General features: G+C 39.5%; 1 protein-coding gene across 1 annotated transcript; it reads left to right on the plus strand.

Annotated features, from left to right (window-relative positions):
- Positions 1-9,064: 9,064 nt before the first annotated feature.
- ttc29 (tetratricopeptide repeat domain 29) lies at positions 9,065-22,659 on the plus strand. Its single transcript, XM_067391852.1, has 11 exons — positions 9,065-9,081; positions 9,209-9,301; positions 9,382-9,465; positions 10,669-10,844; positions 11,251-11,436; positions 12,771-12,983; positions 13,611-13,696; positions 13,781-13,872; positions 16,220-16,343; positions 21,901-22,126; positions 22,239-22,659. Coding segments are annotated over exons 2-11 (1,281 nt in total). The 5' UTR covers positions 9,065-9,081; position 9,209; the 3' UTR covers positions 22,241-22,659.
- The last annotated feature ends 794 nt before the right edge of the window (positions 22,660-23,453 follow it).

The following is a 23,453-nucleotide window of genomic DNA, read 5'->3' on the forward strand; positions in this document are numbered from 1 at the left end:
CATCAGAATGCGCAGCTCTGGACTACAACGACTACAGCACTCACCAGCGCAGTAGTTTTACAAATACAGTACAAGAAATCTCGATGGAGGTGGGTAATTTTCGAAATTGTCTTATAAAGTAATAATATATACATTGTTTTTGAATTACCGTAAAGCATTTTGTCACTCTCGCGTGAACATGAACTTGAGGCGAGATTGTGTCGGGTCGACGCAGCTCAACTTGAAAGAGCTGTTATTTGGCGTAGACGTGCCAGAGGGGGTTAGCGCACGCCTCAAACACACCACTACAAGTCAATTAACCATCAGAAGGACTTACAAAACTATTTATGAAGGTAAAAAAAGTTACTTAGTTCTGCTTTAAGGTTGAACAACTGTAGTCACATGTACAATTTTAATGATGTCTTTAGTACCTTTCTGGGCCTTGACAGTGTTAATTAAATTGCTGTCTATGGAGGAGTCAGAGAGCTCTTGAATTTCATCAAAAATATCTCAATTAGTGTTCCTAAGATGAGAGAAGGTCTTAAGGGTGTAGAACGGCATGAGGGTGAGTAATACATGACAGAATTTTCATTTTTGGGTGAACTAACCCTTTAATATATATTGCATCAAAACATTGTTTTTATGAACAATGTAGCATTTTCTTCCGATAATACAATTTATTCAACTTGATTAAGTTTAATTTTATCTGTCGGCTTTTTTTTTTTTTTTTTTTATAATAATCTGCAAGTGAGCCCTCTGTTCATCCAGGACTTGCTCTGTCCCCTCTCCTCTCCATGGCCTCATAAATCCTGCTTTGTATTGGGCCCCATGCTCATGGGTCAGCTGCCTATGGAAATCTACCCAGTCTTCTTGGCACTCACTGGAACCCCTGAACAAAAGCGGCACCCAGAATCACTCATGAAATGACACCTGGACTCTGAAACAAAGAGGAGGTCGGCCCAAAACTTTTGACTAATTCATTCTGTATGCTTTTGTACACTTAGATTTTGTGGGAGATCAGACACAATAAATTCTTCGCAGACAGAAGGGTGAATGAAAATGGAGGGATGAAAAATAAGGATGGCCCAGGTCAGTGTGAGAGAGTTTAGAGCCAGTTGACGATACAGCCTGTCAGTCCCGTTACTACATATTTCATTTGTTGATCATGTCTTTGGGACTTACAAATGCTTTTTTAACATTGTTTTTCTGTGATGTATCAAATGTTGTTGCAAATTATGCTGATTTAGCTAAAATCACCAAGATACCCTAAAGTTATGGTTAACATGATAACGGTTGTCGATATTTTTGTGAGTGGAAACAAATGATCATATGCCAATGTATTTATGAAGTTATAACCTTCATGGAGTTATAATGTGGTTGTATAATTTCCTGCTTATATAAACTGTATATAATGTTTTTGCGATAGAATGCCCTGAAATATAATTCATTTTTATAAACATTTTCTTGGCTTTCTACATTTAACATTTGTGCATGATTTACTTTTAAAACTATTTTCACTCAGAAATTCCTTCACAAATAATTACAAAGAAACAAATTAAATTAAACACGAAATGTTTAAAGATTTTTTTGTAAAACTTCATCCAATATTTTATTTACATTTTTTAAAAATAATTGTTTAACAGTATTTACCCTTTGCCTTAAAATGGAAACCTTTTGTGTGCACTGAATGTAGTCAGGGATGCTCATCTCTGCAAGCATGTCTTTACATACATTTTACAACCAAAATGGTGCATATTCAGCAATGGTAATCCTCTTTTTCACCACATTATTCAGCCATCGGACCATTCAATGGCTGCAGAGCTCATGCACTGAAAGACCTTCTAGGGTGGCATGGTGGGTGGAGCTTCTGAAAGTGGTCACATAGTGGGTTCACTAACGCACAGCCAATCCACGAATAGTCTTTATTTCCTCACCCTGGGCCATTCTCCACAGGTGACCAAAGGGGTGAAATCGTGGCCCTCTTTGCACTCAACCCACCCTCACACTCGAACACACATACCAAATTGCATAAATCACATGGTTCTTGGAACTGGAGTTTTTGGAATTAAATCTGAACAACAAAAAGGGAAGTGATGCTTTCAGGTCTCTGATTTGTTCCCAGGGTGACAAGGGCGGAGAGCGAGCTAATTTTAAATTAACCATTAATTGACTAAATTCAGCCTGAAACATAACCATTAAAATGTATATCCATTAATGATAAAAACTGATTTTGACTAAACAGGGATTAAATATTCTTGTAATTTGTGAATGTTTTTATGCTGCCTAGCTATCAATAATTTAACCTGTGAAGTTCTGTTTACAGTGCATAACTCTGCAGGGAATAATTACACTGAACAAAATTATAAACGCAACACTTTGGTTTTTGCCCCCATTTTTCATGAGCTTAACTCAGAAAAGTTCTAAGACTTTTTCTATGTACACAAAAGGCCAATTTTCTCTCAGATATTGTTAACAAATCTGTCTGGCCCTGTCCTCAATCAGCTCCCTAGCTCCCTAGGTCGTGAATCAGTATATCAAGTAAATGAATGTGGCAGACTCCCTGATCAGTGCCCTGATTACTGAACTAGGGAGCTGATTGAGGCGCACCATACATCTATGTTAGTGAGCACTTCTCCTTTGCCGAGATAATCCATCCACCTCACAGGTGTGGCATATCAAGATGCTGATTACACGTTAGATTTTGCTGTATTTGGCCGTGCAGTCATTTGGGTGGCTCGCAAATGTATTAGATTTCTCTAATACATAAAATAAGTAAGCTCGACCAGAGTTCTTGTGGGGAATTTATTGAAGGTAGTAGTGTAGCACAGTTCTTCAGCGGCGATGTTAGCGTCAGCCTTCAAAATATCTTAACCCAAAGTTCTATCTGTGGGACAGAACTTTATACATGAGGACAAAAGGGGTACAAACAATTGAACACTGTTAGGACCTTCCACAGGAGATCGATCTACCCTGTGATCTGCTCTGAGCAATGCTGTCTCTTTGTCATTCACACCCATCAGTTACTGTGGGCCATATGGCTGTAGGGCCATTTGGTTCACACCTTTACAAACACAGGGTTGATTGCATCTGAGGCACAGTCACAATGTAAATGCATCTAACTAAAGATAATGAAAATACACATAATCTTTCAATCCCTCCTCTGATCATTTTTGATCACAAAACAAACTTCCATAAATCATGTATACAGCTTGCTGCATACAGGTTTCATTACTTAATGTAATGACAGAGTAAGTGTTTATGATGAAGACTGCATCCTCCTGAATGCTTGAGTCCTTTCTTATTTTGACATTGTGGTCTTGAGGAAGTGGCGGATAGTGTTGTTTTCGGTGGACGTTCAGGCACGTTCAGCTAGGTGGCCAGTGCAGTGCGGTCTAGGCGTTGGACGTCTTTGGTCATCATCTGGAGTGCTGAAACACCTGCAATCACACAAAAGAGAAAAGGGAAACGTATCTTGCCAAAGAAAATATTTTAATCAAATAACATTTAACTGCTCCTAAAACTGTCCCTATTTAATATTGGCAGGACACTACTGTGTTTATCAGTGGATGTATGTTTATGTCTTCGTCCTCAGGCGACAAGCTAGAGCCTAAAAACCCTAGTCCCGTAATTTCTGGACTCTGATAAACACTACTGCTATCCATCCCTCTTTTTTTTTTAAAGTTCTTTTAAGAGAGCTGACAAGTTTCACTCACCAAATTAGGATATTTGAGACAGAATCCAGTTGATTCAAATAAACTGTATCCACAGATGCAGTCTGTTGATCTTCAACATAAAAACTGTAGAATCTCCAAGACTTTTGTGTTCACTTGTTGCAGTTGGTGAGTTCTCTTCTTGTCAGTCTCTCCTGGCTGGCTCGCCAAATTGTTAGATTTTGCTGTATTTGGCTGTGCAGTCGTTTGGGTGGCTTGTCAATGTATTAGATTTCTCTAATACATAAAATAAGTAAGCTCGACCAGAGTTCTTGTGGGGAGAAGAATTTATTGAAGGTAGTAGTGTAACACAGTTCTTTAGCGGCGATGTTAGCGTCAGCCTTCAAAATACCTTAACCCAAAGTTCTGTCTGTAGGACAGAACTGTATACATGAAGACAAAAGGGTTACAAACAATAGAACACTGTTAGGACCTCCCACAGGAGATCGATCTACCCTGTGATCTGCTCTGAGCAATGCTGTTTCTTTGTCATTCACACCCATCAGTTACTGTGGGCCATATGTCTGTAGGGCCATTTGGTTCACACCTTTACAAACACAGGGTTGATTGCATCTGAGGCACAGTCACAATGAAAATGCATCTAACTAAAGATAATGAAAATACTTACCAGACAAGTCACCCTATGCGCCTGTTTGGTATGCTCTAGATCGACATATATGACAGCGTGTTCCAGTTCCTGCCAATATACAGCAACTTCGCACAGCCATTGAAGAGGAGTGGACCAACATCCCACAGGCCACAATCAAAAACCTGATCAACTCTATGTGAAGGAGATGAGTTGCACTGCCTGAGGCAAATGGTGGTCACACCAGATACTGACTGGTTTTCAGACAAATATACCTCTATTAATAATCTTTAAGCTGAAGTGACATCCAATATCTGTAAATGTTAGAAAAGTCGAGAAAATGTTTCCATTTTGCTGTCAGTGGACAAGCTTTCTTCAAGCACAAACTTCCGTGAACGAGCACTGCCAATCATGAGGGCTCGAGCAGTCACGGAAAAACACAAGATATTCTCCGTTCATTTTAACCAATAAAAAAGTGATTGTAACTATCAGTTTCTATGGTTATTTTAATAACAAATATCAAGACGCATCAATGTAACGCATGAGCACAAATCTCTCAGCTCCACTGAACACTGGGTTCTTTGGGAAGCAAGGTTATCTTTCCCTCATAACCAAAAACACACTTCTTTGGTGACATTGTTGATTTCGTGAAGTCCTGTGACCTGTGCAGCGCTGCCAACGACGTCCGTAAAGCCGAACGCGCATTGATAGGCGTGCTTTTGCTCTCTCGCTCTGGTTGACATGTGCGCGCGCGCCCTTCAGGGAGAAGTGCCCGTACATGGAATTCCGCCCCCGTTTACATCACTCAGGCCGACATTCGGAAAAAAAATCAGAATCCTGTGACGATTTGGAAGATAATTTTTGTAACAGAAATACTCCGTATTTGGTCATGTTTAGCATGATAATCCAACTCTTTAACAGTGTAAATAAGTCAGGATACATGAAATAGCATTATACCACCCTTTAAACAATCATATCAGAAATCATCTATGTAGAAGGAGCATCCAAAATTAACATTTCACAAGCATTAAATAGCTACAAGGTAAAAAGTGGCTTTGATGAGTAAATAAGCTGGCCAGTACATTGTTTAGGAACTGCACATGCTTCAGATCACAGTACAAAACTGTCTTTGACTGCCACTCATCTTCAAGTAACTATTAACGCCACATTTTTCCATCGGCTTATCTAGGTGGCAACGTATGTGGAATATTCCTCACAGAAGCTGCCTCATATATATATATAAAAAATGTGATCTTTCATGATCCTCATGTTTTTGTGACAGATGTAGTTTCACTGAGAGATGAAGACTAACTAATCACATTTAAGAAGCTATGAGTGACACAGTGAATTGTGCTATTTTCCAGAAATATGCTTTGTTTTATGACATGGACTACAATAATTCATTATGTATTAGCTAACTTACTCATATTGCTATTGTAAATAGTTCAATAATGTTTTAAGGCAAAAAGTAAAATTCCTTGAAAATCTAAAATAATTAAATTTTGTTTTCTGCTGTGTCATTTACTAAAATTAACCCAAGGAATAAGGAGATTTAATAATTTTAATTTATATGCACCACCAATATAACAGAACTCAGTAATAAACGGCAACACTGAACTACAAATAATAGTATTAAACATGTTAATACTACTAATACTTAGTATTAAAAAAAAATAAAAAAAATTTGAAAAAGTATTTTTGATTCATAGAAATGCTTACCAATTCTACTTCTGTTTAAATCTAAAACGCATAAATGTTGTACTGTCAAGTTGTGATACAAGAAAGTAACCAAGTGGTAACACTTTACAATAACAGTACATGAATAACCATGAACTAATACCTGAGTTAATAGTTACTTCAACATGAACTCAAGATTAGTTAAGATATGAACTAATGAAGAGTGATCCTTAACTATGACAGGAGTCATAGGGATTCATGCATGAAAACAGAAGCCTTAACTATGCGTTAATACATGTTTGATAATTAATGCATTAATTAACATTTAGGGTAAACTAAATCAAACAGTCTCTATAAGAAGGAATAATACATATTTGGACTTTGAAATAAATTTAAACAATTTATTATTGTCAGAATTTAAACTACTGACATCAACAGCTTCATTATAAACATCACTGAAAGGCACAGGATTAGTTTGCCATTATTTTCACTTATCCTCCTTATCAAACATATAAAATACTAAATACACTATTTATCTTAAAAGGTCTTAACATTTTTTGTGATATTCTTTCCTATCAAACTAAACTACTGTGACTTACATCAGTTCCTGAGGAATCGGTTCCCAAAAAAATAACCAAACAGGAAACATGAACTAAGGTCAGGGAGCATTTGCTGGGATCAGATTCAGAAGTTCACTCTCCATCCAGACGCAGGCCGTGATCATATACTGTACCTCCATTCTCTGACTTTTTGAAAAGTCACACAACATCACTTAACTGGGCTGAATACTTATATAGTTGTGTTAGCACAAGTGCATTTGATAGTAAGTTAATGATAATCATGAGCTGAATTTGGTAAGTAGTTAACAGTGAATTAATTATGATTGTGCCCCCTCAAGTAAAGTCATGACATAAGTATACATTAACAAACCATTAGTTGATGTTAGTATATGCTTAGTTAATAATGAGTTAATTATGATTGTGCCCCCTCAAGTAAAGTCATGACATGATGCACATATCACACATCATTAACTAATACATGAATAAACACTATAGAGTGCCATCCTTATTCCTTTACACCCCGGTACAAAAAAAAAAACTAAAATAAAAAGTATTTGTATTTTACTTTTATTTATATAATTAAACATATATGGACTTGAAAGCAAGCCATAAACATACCTGTAAAGACACACATAAGGCACATTTACATGTAAAATCGCGAGCGTCCACAAGCTAATGCTAATCAAAGCATATACATTTAAACGACAAAAATACAAATACAGTTAATAACTGCACATAACCTCCTGAAAACCCCAATAAAACATACATGTAAATATGTCTTTAATTATTAATTCGGCTTACCAAAGCAGTCAACATTTATTAGTTTAAAATGCCAGCAACACAACAAACGCGCCAAGAGAAGAGAACACCTAGCGTGCGCCACTAATGAGGGTCCCGCCAGAAACAAACCCTACATACTTTAGTTCCGGGAATAAACTAGGCCTATGTCTATTTAGCTATGACTAAATGTAAATGAACTATAAAAATCAGAAAACAGTTTAGATCAAATTAAATTTATTAGTGGTAGTTAGTCTATTTTCCACATTTGATTAGACAGATCTATGTAATTAATGGCTAAATAATCATGTGCCATTGCAATTATTTGTCACAAAGCTGCAGATGGCAGATTATGATATTACAGTGTAAATTATGACAGTATTAAATCACGTTTAATTCAAATTCAGAGTACTTCTTGTTTACTCTTATGGAGGCTGATTTATTTAGTTTACCCTAAATGTTAATTAATGCATTAATTAACAAACATGTATTAACGCGTAGTTAAGGTTGCTGTTTTCATGCATGAATCCTTATGACTCCTGTCGTAGTTAAGGATCACTCTTCATTAGTTCATATCTTAACTAATCATGAGTTCATGTTGAAGTAACTATTAATTTATGTATTAGTTCATGGTTATTCATGTACTGTTATTGTAAAGTGTTACCAACCAAGTGTAATGACTATAAAGACACATTAAAATCACTGCGGTATTGTGTTGCTTAGTGTTGTGTTGCTAAAATCACTGCCATACAGTGTTGTTTAATTTCATATCGACATGAAAACATCTCTACTGAGAGCAAGAATCGTTAGCTTTGTTGATAAAAAAAAGCAAGCCAATTAGCCTGTTAATGGCACCAATATAAAATTATAATATGTAGGCTAATAATTTAATCATATATGGTAACTGTTAATCATATATATTCATATACGTGTGTTTGTATACTGATCCATACCTGAATAATCAGAAATAAACATGAGCTTAATTCTGAGGTGAATTCCAGTCATTCTGCGCCAAAAATAGACATCCGGTGATGAAGAGGGCGAGACGCCCCCAATATTTATTATAATATATTACTATTAATAATATATTACTGAGATATGTTAACATGGCAGCAAAAAAAAAAAAAAAAATTAAATCAAAAGTGTAATAAACGAACACGCATTACATAGTAAACAGCGACACTGTGTGGTCCAAAACTGTTAATGTGGCTCATGGCGGTGGATGATGCACTTCTATAACAGAAGTCTCCAGAGTTATGGACATATAGCTGTATTTACGCTTACATTTCACGACCACAAATCATTCCATCTTTTAAACATTTATTTAGCGCTTTTCTGGAAATTTCAAGAACTATATTCATTTACATCTAGTTATTATGCTATTTAAGTGTATTATGTAATTTTAATAAGAAGAATAAATATTTAATTATTTACATGATTCTTACGCTCATGAAGAACCTGGAAATAACTTGGGAATTTTCTAAAGTAAATTGTGGCTTCTTGACTACAACGTCAATATTGATCTAATTATGCTCAGTTCTAAAAAAAAAAAAAAAAGAAAAAGAAAAAAAAACCTCACAAAATAAAAATGATAGATAGATAGATAGATAGATAGATAGATAGATAGATAGATAGATAGATAGATAGATAGATAGATAGATAGATAGATAGATAGATAGATAGATAGAGCTCGAATGCAACGCACAGTTGAGCGGAAGTAGTCAGTTGGTCGCTATGACAACGAAGCTCCATTCTGTTAACAAGTTACAGAAGAAACAAATCTGACAAACAGGTAAATCGCAGCTAACTTTTTGTCTACACCTATAGTGAACTTCTTCATCTCTGTTTTAAATCATTTGTTGTCACACAATTGTTGTCAACGGCGAAATGTAACTTTTCGCATGTTTAATAATCCGCAGCATGTCTTCAGCAGTGAGTGGCTCGAGGACTCCTCTCCTCCCAGACATTCATAATCCCCAAAAACACAGGAAAACGCCAACATCTAACGTTAAGTAAGCGCTGATTATTAACTCAAAAACACTCAAACGTTTTGTCTTCCATCAAGATGCAGACTGTTTTTAATTAAGTTTAGGTCCTCCCGGGAATGGATAAAGGATCCCATCATCTATCCTGCTGGAGAGAAAACACAAATTCCCTCCGAGCACGAAATAGCACAGTAAGAAGTCATCTGTGTTTTAAGCCCATTTCTGCAACATTACAAAAAAACAAGAAAAAAAACATTTATCAAATCATAATTATGACATAATCGAAATTATGACATTATTAGATATTATAATATACGTATATTGTATATTATAATGTATATTATGACATACTAAGTCTAAATCATTACTGAAAATTTCATAATTTTCTTTTGGTCATGATTGTCATTTTTTTTATGGCAGATTTTAAATGTTTATGTCAAATTAATTAATTAAAGATTTACCAATACATGTTTTTTTCTTATGTGGCTTAAATGGGATCCTTATAGTGGTTATGAACATACAATTGTTTTAGTTTTAAAGGGTTAGTTCACCCAAAAATTTAAATAATGTCATTTATTACTCACCCTCATGTTGTTCCACACCCGTAAGACCTTCGTTAATCTTCAGAACACAAATTAAGATATATTTGTTGAAATCCGATGGCTCAGTGAGGCCTGCATAGGGAGCAATGACATTTCCTCTCTCAAGATCCATTAATGTACTAAAAAAATTTAAATCAGTAATGTGAGAACAGTGGTTCAATATCAATATTATAAAGCGACGAGAATATTTTTGGAGCGCCAAAAAAAAAACAAAATAACGACTTATTTAGTGATGGCCGATTTCAAAACACTGCTTCAGGAAGATTCGGAGCGTTATGAATCAGCGTGTCGAATCATGATACGGATCGCGTGTCAAACCGCCAAACTGCTGAAATCACGTGACTTTGGCGCTTCGAACCGCTGATTTGACTCTCTGATTCATAACACTGAAGCTTCCTGAAGCAGTGTTTTGAAATCAACCATCACTATATAAGTCATTATTTTGTTTTTTTTTGGCGCACCAAAAATATTCTCGTCACTTTATAATATTAATATTGAGCCACAGTACTCACACAAACTGATTTAAATATGTTTTTAGTACATTAATGGATCTTGAGAGAGGAAATGTCATTTCTCCCTATGCAGGCCTCACTGAGTCATCGGATTTCAACTAAAATATCTTAATTTGTGTTCCAAAGATGAACGAAGGTCTTCTAGGTGTGGAACGGCATGAGGGTGAGTAATAAATGGCAGAATTTTCATTTTAGGGTGAACTAACCCTTTAAGTAATAATCAGCTGCATGTTTCATTCACATATTCATTTATGATTTCATGTTTGCCTTATCCCTTGAGATTCAGGAAGACTTTCCGTCATAATGTCTGTGTGGGGATGCTGAGCGAGGGCTTTCACCGCTCGTTTGCGGAGCTTTTTGCGCTGCTGCAGCGTTGGGAGGAAGCGGAGGAACATCCACACAAACTGCAGACGCTACAGCAGCACCTCACCCAGGCTGAGACTGCAGAAAGAGCCGGTGATTTCCTATCACTGCACATTACGCCGTTTGAATAAAATATTACATTAAATTTGGGATTTGTGGGCACAGAAATTCATATTTTGATTGGGTCAAGGGAGTAGTTACTACTGTGGTGTAAGATATGGAATTCTAAATATAATAATAAAAAATGGAAACATCAATCAGATGTACTTTATATTGGCCTATTCTAAAAAAAAATCTGATGACAGCTGGCAGTTTACTAAATCTTTTTTTATTAATTTTAAAACAATATTTACAACTAAACAGTTGCTAAAATAATATATTGGATTTTCATCCTGTACATGCTTATCTAAATATATCACAGTTTATAAGTAAATATAGTCTCTCTTCCTCTTAAGACTGGTATATTAAATCCTCTACATCTCTGTCTCTCCTGCTCCAGGACAGTATGGAGAGGCGTATGAGAACCACTTGTTTTTGGCCAGGTATTTCGCTGAGCCAGAAGACAGATGGTTGAAGCATCATTTCTTTCAGCTGGCCCTCCATTCAGCTCGCAAATTCAAAATGGACTGTGGCAAAAGAGAGGCTGAGGCCAACTTACACCTGGGCCAAGTTTATTTAGAGAAGGGTAACACACATTAACAGTCCTTCAATATATGGCAGTCAATGAATTATGTTATGAGCTTTTTCACATCTATCTATCTATAATCCTTCAAACAAGTTTTTTTTTTTTTTTTTTTACTTTTTCAATACTTTTTTTCAAAGTTTGTCTTGTCAAACAGTTATATAAATTTCAATTCAATTAGAATTTGGGGGGAAATGTTTCAAATTGTAATGAACGTAATATTACAAATCACACTGCAAACAAATCATACTGATCCTATTGCTGCAACCTGATCAGTGGAGAGAGAAATGACCATCTTTGTAAAATTCACCCAAACAGAAGAAAAAAAGAGAGGAAATGCTGAGCATATAAAAATGACTGATTCATAAATGTTTAAAGGTGCCCTAGAACATTTTTTTTACAAGATGTAATATAAGTCTAAGGTGTCCCCTGAATGTGTCTGTGAAGTTTAGCTAAAAATACCCCATTGATTTTTTTTAATAATTTTTTTTAACTGCCTATTTTGGGGCATCATTATAAAAGCGCCGATTCAGGCTGCTTCCCCTTTAATTGCTCACGCTCCGCGCCCCCGAGCATGCGACTGTAATACATTGCATAAATAAAGTTCACACAGCTACTCAAAATGGATCTTTACAAAGTGTTCATCATGCATGCTGCATGCATGCTTCGGATCATGTGAGTATAGTATTTATTTGGATGTTTACATTTGATTCTCAATGAGTTTGATAGTACTTGGAGAGATTTATAAAGAATGAAGTTGTGTTTATGCATTATACAAACTGTAAGTGTTTAAAAAATGAAAATAACGACAGTCTTGTCTCCGTGAATACAGTAAGAAACGATGGTAATTTTAACCACATTTAACAATACATTAGCAACATGCTAATGAAACATTTAGAAAGACAATTTACAAATATCACTAAAAATATCATGTTATCATGGATCATGTCAGTTATTATTGATCCATCTGCCATTTTTCGCTATTGTTCTTGCTTGCTTACCTAGTCTGATGATTCAGCTGTGCACAGATCCAGACGTTCTGCTCTTGTGTAATGCCTTGAACATGGGCTGGCATATGCAAATATTGGGGGTGTACATATTAATTATTCCAACTGTTACGTAACAGTCGGTGTTATGTTGAGATTCGCCTGTTTTTCGGAGGTCTTTTAAACAAATGAGATTTACATAAGGAGGAAACAATGGAGTTTGAGACTCACTGTATGTCATTTCCATGTACTGAACTCTTGTTGTTCAACTATGCCAAGGTAAATTCAATTTTCCATTCTATGGCACCTTTAACTAAATAAACGTAGCAATGCTGTGCATGTGTGTTGCAGGTCAGCTTGAGCTAGCACAAGAGCATTTTGAGGCGTTTTACCACCTGACCATGGGCCGGTCATGGCAGGACACCAGCGGCCGCATGCATCACTCACGCTCATGTGAGGAGCTCCAGAGGGTGTATACACGGCTGGCACAGAGACTGCTTCAGGACCAACACTATGCAGACGCCATTAAGATCCTCACCAAGGCCTATGAGATGGCTAAAGAGTGTATGCACACCCAGTTCACACCCCCTTCTGAATGTTCATATTAGCGATTCCTTTTCAAATTAGAATGACATTTTTTATTTATTTCTTGACAATACAATCCATTCGTGATCAGATTTACGTGTTTAGCCAGTTGTGCAGTCCAGAATACAAATAGAAGCGGCAGAGAAGCGATAAATAGGCTTAAAAAAAACGACTTTTGTTGCAGTATGACTGCATGTGTCCCCTGAAACAGAGCATATTTCATTCCTATGGAAGTTGAAAACGCTTGCTCTTCTCCTATTGCTCCACGCCAGTTTTTTGACCTGAGGGAGGTGTTCTAGCAGACCAATCACAGCGCTTGCAGTCCGCGTAGAATTGACGCGTTGTTACAGTTTTGAAGAGGTGCACGTCAGGCTACATCATAGAGGTTATGCATACAAACAGCTTACACCTTAGCTACGGCATACACTCGACGCAGAAGTTTAAAACAGCCTTAACTTAGGGAAGCAGAACTCATTTCCACTTCAACCAACAATACAGTCACTTCAGACCTCCAGCAATAAAACCACACATCCCTTAAAGCACAGTGTACTCTCTTTCACACCCTTTGTTTCGATTCTTGTTGTGTGTTATTGATCTGACTTCTAGCGGAGGACCGAGGATCAGAAGGAGAGGCAGCCTATCAACTGGGCCTGGCGTATCGGAGCACAGGAGACCAGAAGACCGCTAAACAGGTCTGTATAGACTACAGCTCTCACAAACTCTCTTTGTTCATTCTGCAGTTATTTGTTCTTTGAGGTTTTTGTGGCTTGTGTCAGTTTTTCAGCATGCATTTGGAGATCTCCACAACACTTGAAAATACAGACAGCCTGGGTAGAGCATATGAAGCCATTGCCAAATCTCTGGAGAGGTAGATGCACACAATTTCACATGTAGTCATACACAATCGCACGCAAGTGTGTAATTTCTGCACCACTAATTGAGCCTAATTGTATTGAATGTGTACTTCAAATCTTGAAAGTATATTTTTATAAATTGTACTTGCAGATAAAATAATATAATATAATATAATATAATATAATATAATATAATATAATATAATATAATATAATATAATATAATGTAATATAATATAATATAATATAATATAATATAATATAATATAATATAATATAATATAATATTAATGAATTAAAAGGCGAATAAAAGAGAGTACACTTTTAAACAGACTTTTGTTGTGCTTTAAAGAAGTAAATGCCCAGTAGAACATGGCTTTAGCATGTCAAAGTTCCATTTCCTGGGAATACATGAATGAAACTAATGTATACATTGAATGGAATGAAATTTACTGTGGATAAAAGTCAAATGCATAAATGTAAATGGTGAAAATTCCTAAATGAAGAATGTGATAGAGCAGACAATAAGATATGTTGACTTTTATGATTATATGAACCATGGGTCATAGGCCGCATTTACACTGCAGGTCTTGATGCCCAATTCTGATTTGTTGACTATATCTTTTTTTTTTCTTTTTTTTTTTTTTTTATGGCCAGCTTACTTCTTCTTTTAAAAGTGATCATATCCAATATCTGCATTTACACTATACAATTGGCGAAACAACCCAAAGTAGACATACTGACCCGGAAAAGCTTAGGCCGAAAAGGAAGTAAAAATGGCACGATTTGCAATGGGAACTTGCATTGATGGGAATATCCAATCTGTCCACTTACATGGCAGATGCAAATGCACGTATCCAATTCATACCAGATTCATTTCCACATATGAATGAGGCCTGAAACCGATCTGAGAATATCGGAATCCATCCTGCTTACACGTTTGTGCGTCATATCCGATCTGTGCCACATGGGAGGAAAAAATCGGAACTGGGTCACTTGAACAATGTAATGTAAATGCGGCCATAGAAACAAATGTCTTATATCCAGATTCACTGGTGCATGTCCTAGTCTACGTATCTATCATATACATATTTATTTCCATCATATTAGACTTAAATAAATAAATATTATAAACAACTACTTTTTTTTTTCCGGAACTAGTTTGTCTTAACATTAATTTTGGTACATACATTACTTGTCTAAACTTTGGACACACTTGACTGAATGTATGTTTCTCACGACATTAAAATACGGAAGAGGATTAGGGCCAAGCAATAATAAAAAAATAAAACCATCTTTAGATTAAAGTTGTTGAATTTCAAGAAAAAAGTCTAGATAAAACATTGAGAATAAACTTGTTAAATTAACGAATTTATTTTTGTAATTTAACTAATTTGTTCTCGTAATTTAACGACTTTTTTTTCGTAATTTAATGACTTTATTCTTGTAATTTAATGACTTTATTCTCAACATTTTATCTCGACTCTTTTTCTCGAAATTTAACAAGTTTTTTTCTCGTAATTTAATGTTTATTCTCAACATTTTATCTCGACTTTTTTCTCAAAATTTAACGAGTTTTTTTTCTTGTAATTTTTACGAGTTTATTCTCAACGTTTTATCTCGACCTTTTTCTCGAAATTTAACGAGTTTTTCTCGTAATTTAACAAGTTTATTCTCAACATTTTATATAGACTTTTTTCTCGAAATTTAACAACTTTAATCTCGAGATGGTTTTATTTTTTTATTATTGCTTGGCCCTAATCCTCTTCCGTATTAAAAAGCTTTGGATCTAAAGGTGCAGATGCAGATAGATTAAAATTGTATTTACCAAACTTGGGCTGGATATTGAAGGAAAAGCATCATTGAGTGCTCAGCATACATGTGAACAATGTGTTCAGAGTGGACAGACCTGGAATGTAGACAAAGCAAAAAAAACAAAAAAACAATACAGTTTTCATTTGCACTTTTGGTCACCACATAATACTTTCATACCAAGACTTATTATCTTTTAAATGTGACTTAAAAAAAAAAATGACTATTATTTTTTACAATTTTGAATGAGAAAGTGTCTATGCTTTTGACTGCTAGTACTGTATATGTAAGGCATGGACTTTAGCCAGAAGGTGGCAGTATAACAGTGATAAAGAGGGATAAACCTGTATGTTACTGCATGGTGAATGTTAATAAGTTGGTTTTAATAGATTGAATTGTTAGTCATTGTCATTTAAGTCAATTAAAATGGGGTATAATGGCATTTGGACCCTAATAATTGCTGCTTGCATTGCACTGATAATCTTGCTTTCTGAACGTGTAATCAGCACCCATTTCTTTCTGTGACTTACGTGTGTTTGTATGTTCCAGTGAAGGCAAACTAACAGAAGCAACAGAATATTTGGAAAAGTTTGCTGAGATTTCTCTAAACAGCAAACAGGACAGAAACCTCGAGAAAGCCTACATGTGCCTCGGAACCATCCTCAACTCTGGAGTAAGAGAAAAACTAAGGATTATTTTGTAGTAAAATTGCTTAAATCTACATGTGAGTTAAGAAGTCATAAACTCTGTTCTAAAACTTAGTGAGCTTTCTATCTAGACAGCATTTTAAGGCATTGTAAGTTTGCTCCTGATGTAAATCCTGTGTGAAAAGGTAGGAATAAGCATGCTTCTTTCTCACTAAGTTTTGGAATGGAGACATTAGCATACACAAGCATATGTTGTATGAGATCTTTGTGCACATTCAGAGTGTTTGTATTGTGTCGAGATCCTAGTGTCACAGACACGTCAGGTTCCACCTCACTTCAGTACCCGCGCACCCAATCACCAGCATACTAATCACCGCCACCTGAAGCTCATCACATCAATCATCAGCACCAGCTCTTAAACCCCACACTCACACACACTCACTGTCCGGTCTCGTTTGTGTTACACCAATTGTAAACTTACCTCAAGGACTCCCTAAGCGATACTTACCCAGCCTCATCATCTCCTTCGTCTCCATTGTCTCCAGTCTCCTCGTGTGTCTACCTGCCAGTGTGTGTGAGTGTTTCCATCAGCCTTGCAGCGTCTCCATCCTCATTCATCTGCAACTTCAACAAGGACAGTATTATCACTCATTCCACCTCTGAGATCTTCCACCACCTCATTCATCACCCGTTTTGCTCTGCTGATTGCCAAATAAACATCTTAACTGCTTTTATTCCTGTCTCCGGTGTCTCTGTCATAACAGAAGACCGGACCATAACAGCTAAGCATCAGCATGAGCCAACAGGACCCCTTTCAGGAGCTCGTGGACGTTTTACGTCGAGCACTCACCTCACAATCACCATCACCATCACCAGCACCCACCGCCGCTGCCGCTTCCGCATCCACCGCCGCGGCTGCTTCTCCAGTCTTCACCGCCAGTCCCATGGCCAAACCGGCGCCCTACTCTGGATCGGCGGAGGAATACAGCGGATTCCTACTGCAGTGTGAGTTGGTTCTGGAGATGCAACCGCACCTCTACCCCACCGACACGGCTAAAATAGCGTTTATAATATCACAACTGCAAGGTAAGGCCCTTCTATGGGCGGATTCTCTCTGGACTCAAAGAAGCTCTGTCGTTAAATCATACCCTGCATTCGTCTCTCACTTCAGAGAAGTCTTCGGAAAACCCCTAACCGACTCGTCCACTGGTGAGAAATTGTATAACCTTAAAAAAGGAAATAAGAGTGTTAATGATTATGCCTTGCAGTTTCGAACGCTAGCCGCAACCAGTGGTTGGAACGAACAAGCTCTCATCACCACCTTTCGACAAGGGCTGGAGCCCAACGTGCGGTTGCATCTCGCTGCATACGAGGACTCCCTAGGACTCGAACGCTTCATCCAACTCGCCATCCGAGTGGGTTCTCGTATGCAGTCGTGCCTCCTAGAGCACCAGAGCCAGCTACCAACCACCACACTCCTCCGTCGGTTCGAACCCGTCAGCTCCCCAGAACCAGCAAGTGAACCAATGCAAGTGGATAACTCCCGCTTGTCTTCTACAGAAAGACAGAGACGGCTGACCCTGAATCTATGTCTATATTGTGGTTCCCCTGGGCATGTAATCTCCACATGCCCAATTCGTCCTCCTCGACCCGTGGTGAGTGCCATCATTCCCTAAATCCAAAAAATGAAACCACTCACTACTGTAGTAAACCTTACTGCGGCTAATGCTTCTATTTCAGTGGTGGCGCTCCTCGATTCAGGGTCAGCAGGAAATTTCATCTCCGGCGCCCTCTGTCGACACCTCGGGCTCAAGACCTCGCCTTCTCCGAATGTTTACAAGGTCCACTCCATCACGGGCAAACCCCTGAGCCGAAGGATGATCCGACGGATGACTGGACCGCTTCAGCTGCAAGTGGGTATCTTCCACACTGAGAACATCCATCTGCTGGTTCTGGAGGAATCCACCGCTGACGTGGTTCTAGGGCGTCCGTGGTTGGAACAACACAACCCCACCATCTCCTGGCGCACGGGCGAAGTCCTGAAGTGGGGCGACCACTGCTTCTACAGCTGCTTCCCAGACCTTCCTACTCCAAGATCTCCTCTCTCCAAAGACCTCTCCATTAACGCAACCTCCATCGAAAGCCCTGTGGATAAACGTCCGTCGACATTCCACCCGATTATGCCCACTTCAGTGACGTCTTCTGCCCGCAACGCGCCTCCAAGCTTCCTCCACACCGGCCATGGGACTGCGCCATCGATCTGTTGCCGGGTGAACCAGTGCCTAGGGGACGCATATACCCCCTGTCAGTACCGGAGGAGAAGGCCATGGAGGAATACATCAAAGAGGCCCTTAACCAAGGATACATCCGCCCGTCTACTTCCCCTGCTGCTTCAAGCTTCTTCTTCGTGGCCAAGAAGGACGGAGGCTTGCGGCCCTGCATCGATTATCGCTCCTTAAACAAGATAACCGTCAAATTCAGGTACCCACTTCCCCTCGTCCCAGCGGCCCTGGAACACCTCCGTGGTGCCACTGTGTTCACGAAGCTGGACCTCCGCAGCGCGTATAACCTCATCCGGATACGCGAGGGGACGAGTGGAAGACCGCCTTCGTCACGCCCACCGGCCACTACGAGTACCTCGTTATGCCGTATGGCCTGGTCAACGCCCTCCGTATTCCAGGATTTCATCCATGAGGTGCTCCGGGAGTTCCTCCACAAGTCCGTCCTAGTGTATATAGATGACATCCTTATTTACTCCCGGAGCCTGGCCGAACATCGCCACCACGTTGCGGAGGTCCTCCAATGCTTACGGCAGTTCCATCTATTCCTGAAAGCAGAGAAGTGCTCATTCCATCAGCCCTCTGTCCACTTCCTGGGATACGTGATCGATCACAGTGGCATCCGGATGGACGAGGGGAAGGTTTCCGCCATCCAGAACTGGCCAACCCCAAGTACCATAAAAGAACTCCAACGCTTCCTAGGTTTCTCCAACTTTTACCGCCGTTTCATCAAGAACTACAGCACTATCGTCAGTCCACTCACCAACCTACTCCGTCATCAGCCCAAGTCTCTGTCCTGGTCCCAACCTGCCAACGAAGCTTTTGAGCACCTCAAGAAAGCCTTCACCACCGCTCCCCTCCTCGTCCACCCCAATCCAGACCTGCCATTCGTCGTTGAGGTGGACGCCTCCACCACCGGAGTGGGAGCGGTCCTATCACAGCAGCAGGGGAATCCAAGTAGGCTCCATCCATGTGCCTTCTTCTCGCGCAAGCTCAACCCGGCGGAAGTTAATTACGACATCGGGGACCGGGAACTCCTGGCTGTCAAGCTCGCCCTTGAAGAATGGAGGCATTGGCTGGAGGGAGCTAACCATCCGTTCCAGGTACTCACTGACCACAAAAATCTCGAGTACCTAAAGGCTGCCAAACGACTCAACCCTCGCCAAGCCAGATGGGCGATGTTCTTTTCAAGATTCAACTTTACAATTTCCTACCGTCCAGGCTCCAAAAATCTCAAAGCTGACGCTCTCTCACGTCTCCATGCACCCGAAGAAAGGAACGAAGACCCCGACACCATCCTGCCCGAATCCATATTCATGAGCCCCATAGAGTGGTCAGAAGAGACTCTCCCCTCCTCCAATGCCTCCTCACAAACTCCGCCGGGTTGCCCCCAGGGCTTGCATTACATCACCCGGACACGACGCACTCCACTCCTGCACTCCGTTCACTCTTCACTTGGCACTGGTCACCCGGGGGTCAATGAGACCCTCTCGCTGCTCAAACAGCGCTTCTGGTGGCCAAACATGGCCAACGACGTCAGGAGGTACGTGCAGGGCTGCAGGGAGTGCGCCATCTCCAAGAGCCCACGCCATCTTCCCACCGGCAAGCTCCATCCTCTGCCCGTTCCTGAGAGGCCCTGGTCACACCTGGGAGTCGACTTCGTCACCGACCTCCCAGAGTCTGAGGGTAACACATGCATTCTAGTCGTCGTAGATCGTTTCTCAAAGGCCTGCCGACTCATTCCTCTGGAGGGTCTACCCACAGCCATGACCACAGCCGAGTTAATGTTCAACCATGTCTTCCGTCATTATGGAATCCCCGAGGACATTGTCTCTGATAGAGGACCTCAATTTATCTCCCGAGTCTGGAAGGCTTTCTTCTCGCTCCTGGGTGTGACCGTCAGCCTATCGTCTGGATACCACCCTCAGTCGAACGGGCAGACGGAACGGAAGATCCAGGAGATCGGCCGCTTCCTGCGTACCTTCTGTCACGGCCACCAGAACTCCTGGAACCAGTACCTGGGTTGGGCCGAGTACGCCCAGAACTCCCTCCCGTCAAGCCACCACTGGATTAACACCTTTCCAATGCGTACTCGGTTTCCAACCCCCACTGTTCCCCTGGAACGGGGAACCCTCCAACGTTCCTGCCGTCGACTACTGGTTTCGGGAGAGCGAGAGGGTATGGGACTCAGCTCACCACCAGCTGCAGAGAGCCCTGCGCAGGCGCAAGATGACAGCCGACCTTCGGCGCTCCCACGCTCCAACCTACCAACCGGGGCAGAAGGTCTGGCTGTCCACCAGGGACATCAGGATGCGCCTGCACTGCAAGAAGCTGAGTCCCCGCTTCATTGGCCCATTCACTATCCTGCGACAGATCAACCCCGTCACCTACCGGTTACAACTCCCTGCACAATACAAAAGAATTCATCCCACCTTCCACGTGTCACTATTAAAACCTCACCACCCTTCTGTTCTTCCCTCCACAGAACCTGACGTGGCAGCCGTCGAGCCCCCCCTTCCACTTATCCTGGACGATGGAACTGCTTACGTGGTACGAGAGATCCTGGACTCCCGGCGCCGTGGTGGTCTCTTGGAATACCTGGTGGACTGGGAAGGCTACGGTCCCGAAGAACGCTCATGGGTCCCCAAGAATGATATCCTTGATCCTGCTCTGTTACAGGCTTTTCACACCAACCACCCGGACAGACCTGCCCCACGACCTCGATGACGACCACCACGATGTCGGGGTCCTCGGCCCTCAGGAGCGGGCCGTGGGAGGGGGGGTACTGTCACAGACACGTCAGGTTCCACCTCACTTCAGTACCCGCGCACCCAATCACCAGCATACTAATCACCGCCACCTGAAGCTCATCACATCAGTCATCAACACCAGCACTTAAACCCCACACTCACACACACTCACTGTCCGGTCTCGTTTGTGTTACACCAATTGTAAACCTACCTCAAGGACTCCCTAAGCGATACTTACCCAGCCTCATCATCTCCTTCGTCTCCATTGTCTCCAGTCTCCTCGTGTGTCTACCTGCCAGTGTGTGTGAGTGTTTCCATCAGCCTTCTCCAGCGTCTCCATCCTCATTCATCTGCAACTTCAACAAGGACAGTATTATCACTCATTCCACCTCTGAGATCTTCCACCACCTCATTCATCACCCGTTTTGCTCTGCTGATTGCCAAATAAACATCTTAACTGCTTTTATTCCTGTCTCCGGTGTCTCTGTCATAACACCTAGCATACAAGCATTCTTTAACTTTAAGTGTGTCTCTGTGCTTATTTGTGTACACAGAAGCAATATGATGGAGCTTGTGTACATTTTGAACGTGCATATGAGATTGCATGTAATCTGGCATCAGTGCCCAGGCTGCAGAAGGCTCAGGTGTGTGCAGGCAGTGCCCGAGCGCTCCGTATGATGCAAACGTATCACGCGCTCATGGTGACCCCTGGATGCCAGAACATCAAGAAAATCATCAGCTGGAAGGAGAGAAGAGAGGATAACTTCAGTGCTACATCATGTGAGTGGACGTCAACTGAACAGTTCAGCTGAATTCTCTGCCGTATTGGAGGTTTCTGAATTTGCTTGTGTGTCAGATAATGCACAAACTCACACTATTCTTTTCTTAACAGAGAACAAGAAATGAAGACAGTGGACAGATGAGACAGAGGGGAAATGTTTATTTGAAGGCTGAATAAAGTATTGTTATCTGTTTTAAATTTGTCTTTTAAAGAGATCGTTCATGAAAAATAAGTAAACATTAATATATTTTTAAAAAGAGTAATTATTACTGGAATAATATACTTAAGAATTACTTAAGTGCGAAGTACTGTATGTGTGATGCTTTCAGACACTTAATTGCATGTTATTTACAGTTAACTGAAAATATTATAATTTAAATTCATATTAAACACAATTAGTTAAACTAAAGTGTGTTTTATGACCCACTTATCTAGGACTCTTATTAGATCTTTACATGGAATTTCATCATTACCTCTAATGTCTTTGAAATATGGTGTACTGCTGAATGTACTGACAAGCATTTATGATAAACTAAAATATACTTTGTCATTTCTATTGAAACTTGTATGTAATATATTCAAATATATTTATAATAATACATTTGTAAAAGATGAAGTCACAATTTAGTACATTTAAAATATATTAACTTTAAATGTAATGTAAACCTAATTTTAATATCAATATTAATAAAATTATAATCAAGTACTTTACGTAATTTTTATTCATTTTTAAAGCATGACAAAAGATTATGGTCCCACTTTAAGTGGCCTTAACTGCTATGTACTTGCATCAAAAAATAAGTACAGTTTACTTATTGGGTTCATATTGAATTGAACAGCTTTGGTGGTATGGGTAGGTTTAAGGGTAGGGGTAAGGTGTAAGGGATGGGTCAACAGTGTAATTATACATTTAATTACAGAAATTAATTACAGATGTAAGTACATGCAGGTGTTTTTAAAATATAAGTACAATGTAAAAACATGGATTTACACAATAAGTGCATTGTATCAAATGATTAATTTAAATGTAAGTACATAGTAGTTAAGGCCACTTAATGTAAAGTGGGACCAAGATTATTAAACAATGATTTAAAATGTACTTTAAAGTAAAATCTCAAATTTGACATGCTTACACTTTTTGAAAGTGTACTTAAGTGTGTTAAGAAACATAGTCATTAAAGTGTAGCCTACTCTCTTTAAATTAACTTAAATTGCCTTTTATTTAATTAATATTATATTATCTGCAAGTAGTTTCTTTTTAAAAAATATACTTTTAACATTGTAAGTAAACTACAAATGCACACTCAAGCACACTTCTTTTTTATA

This window comes from Chanodichthys erythropterus, chromosome 2 (assembly GCF_024489055.1).
Source record: "Chanodichthys erythropterus isolate Z2021 chromosome 2, ASM2448905v1, whole genome shotgun sequence".
NCBI classification, from domain to species: Eukaryota; Metazoa; Chordata; class Actinopteri; order Cypriniformes; family Xenocyprididae; genus Chanodichthys; species Chanodichthys erythropterus.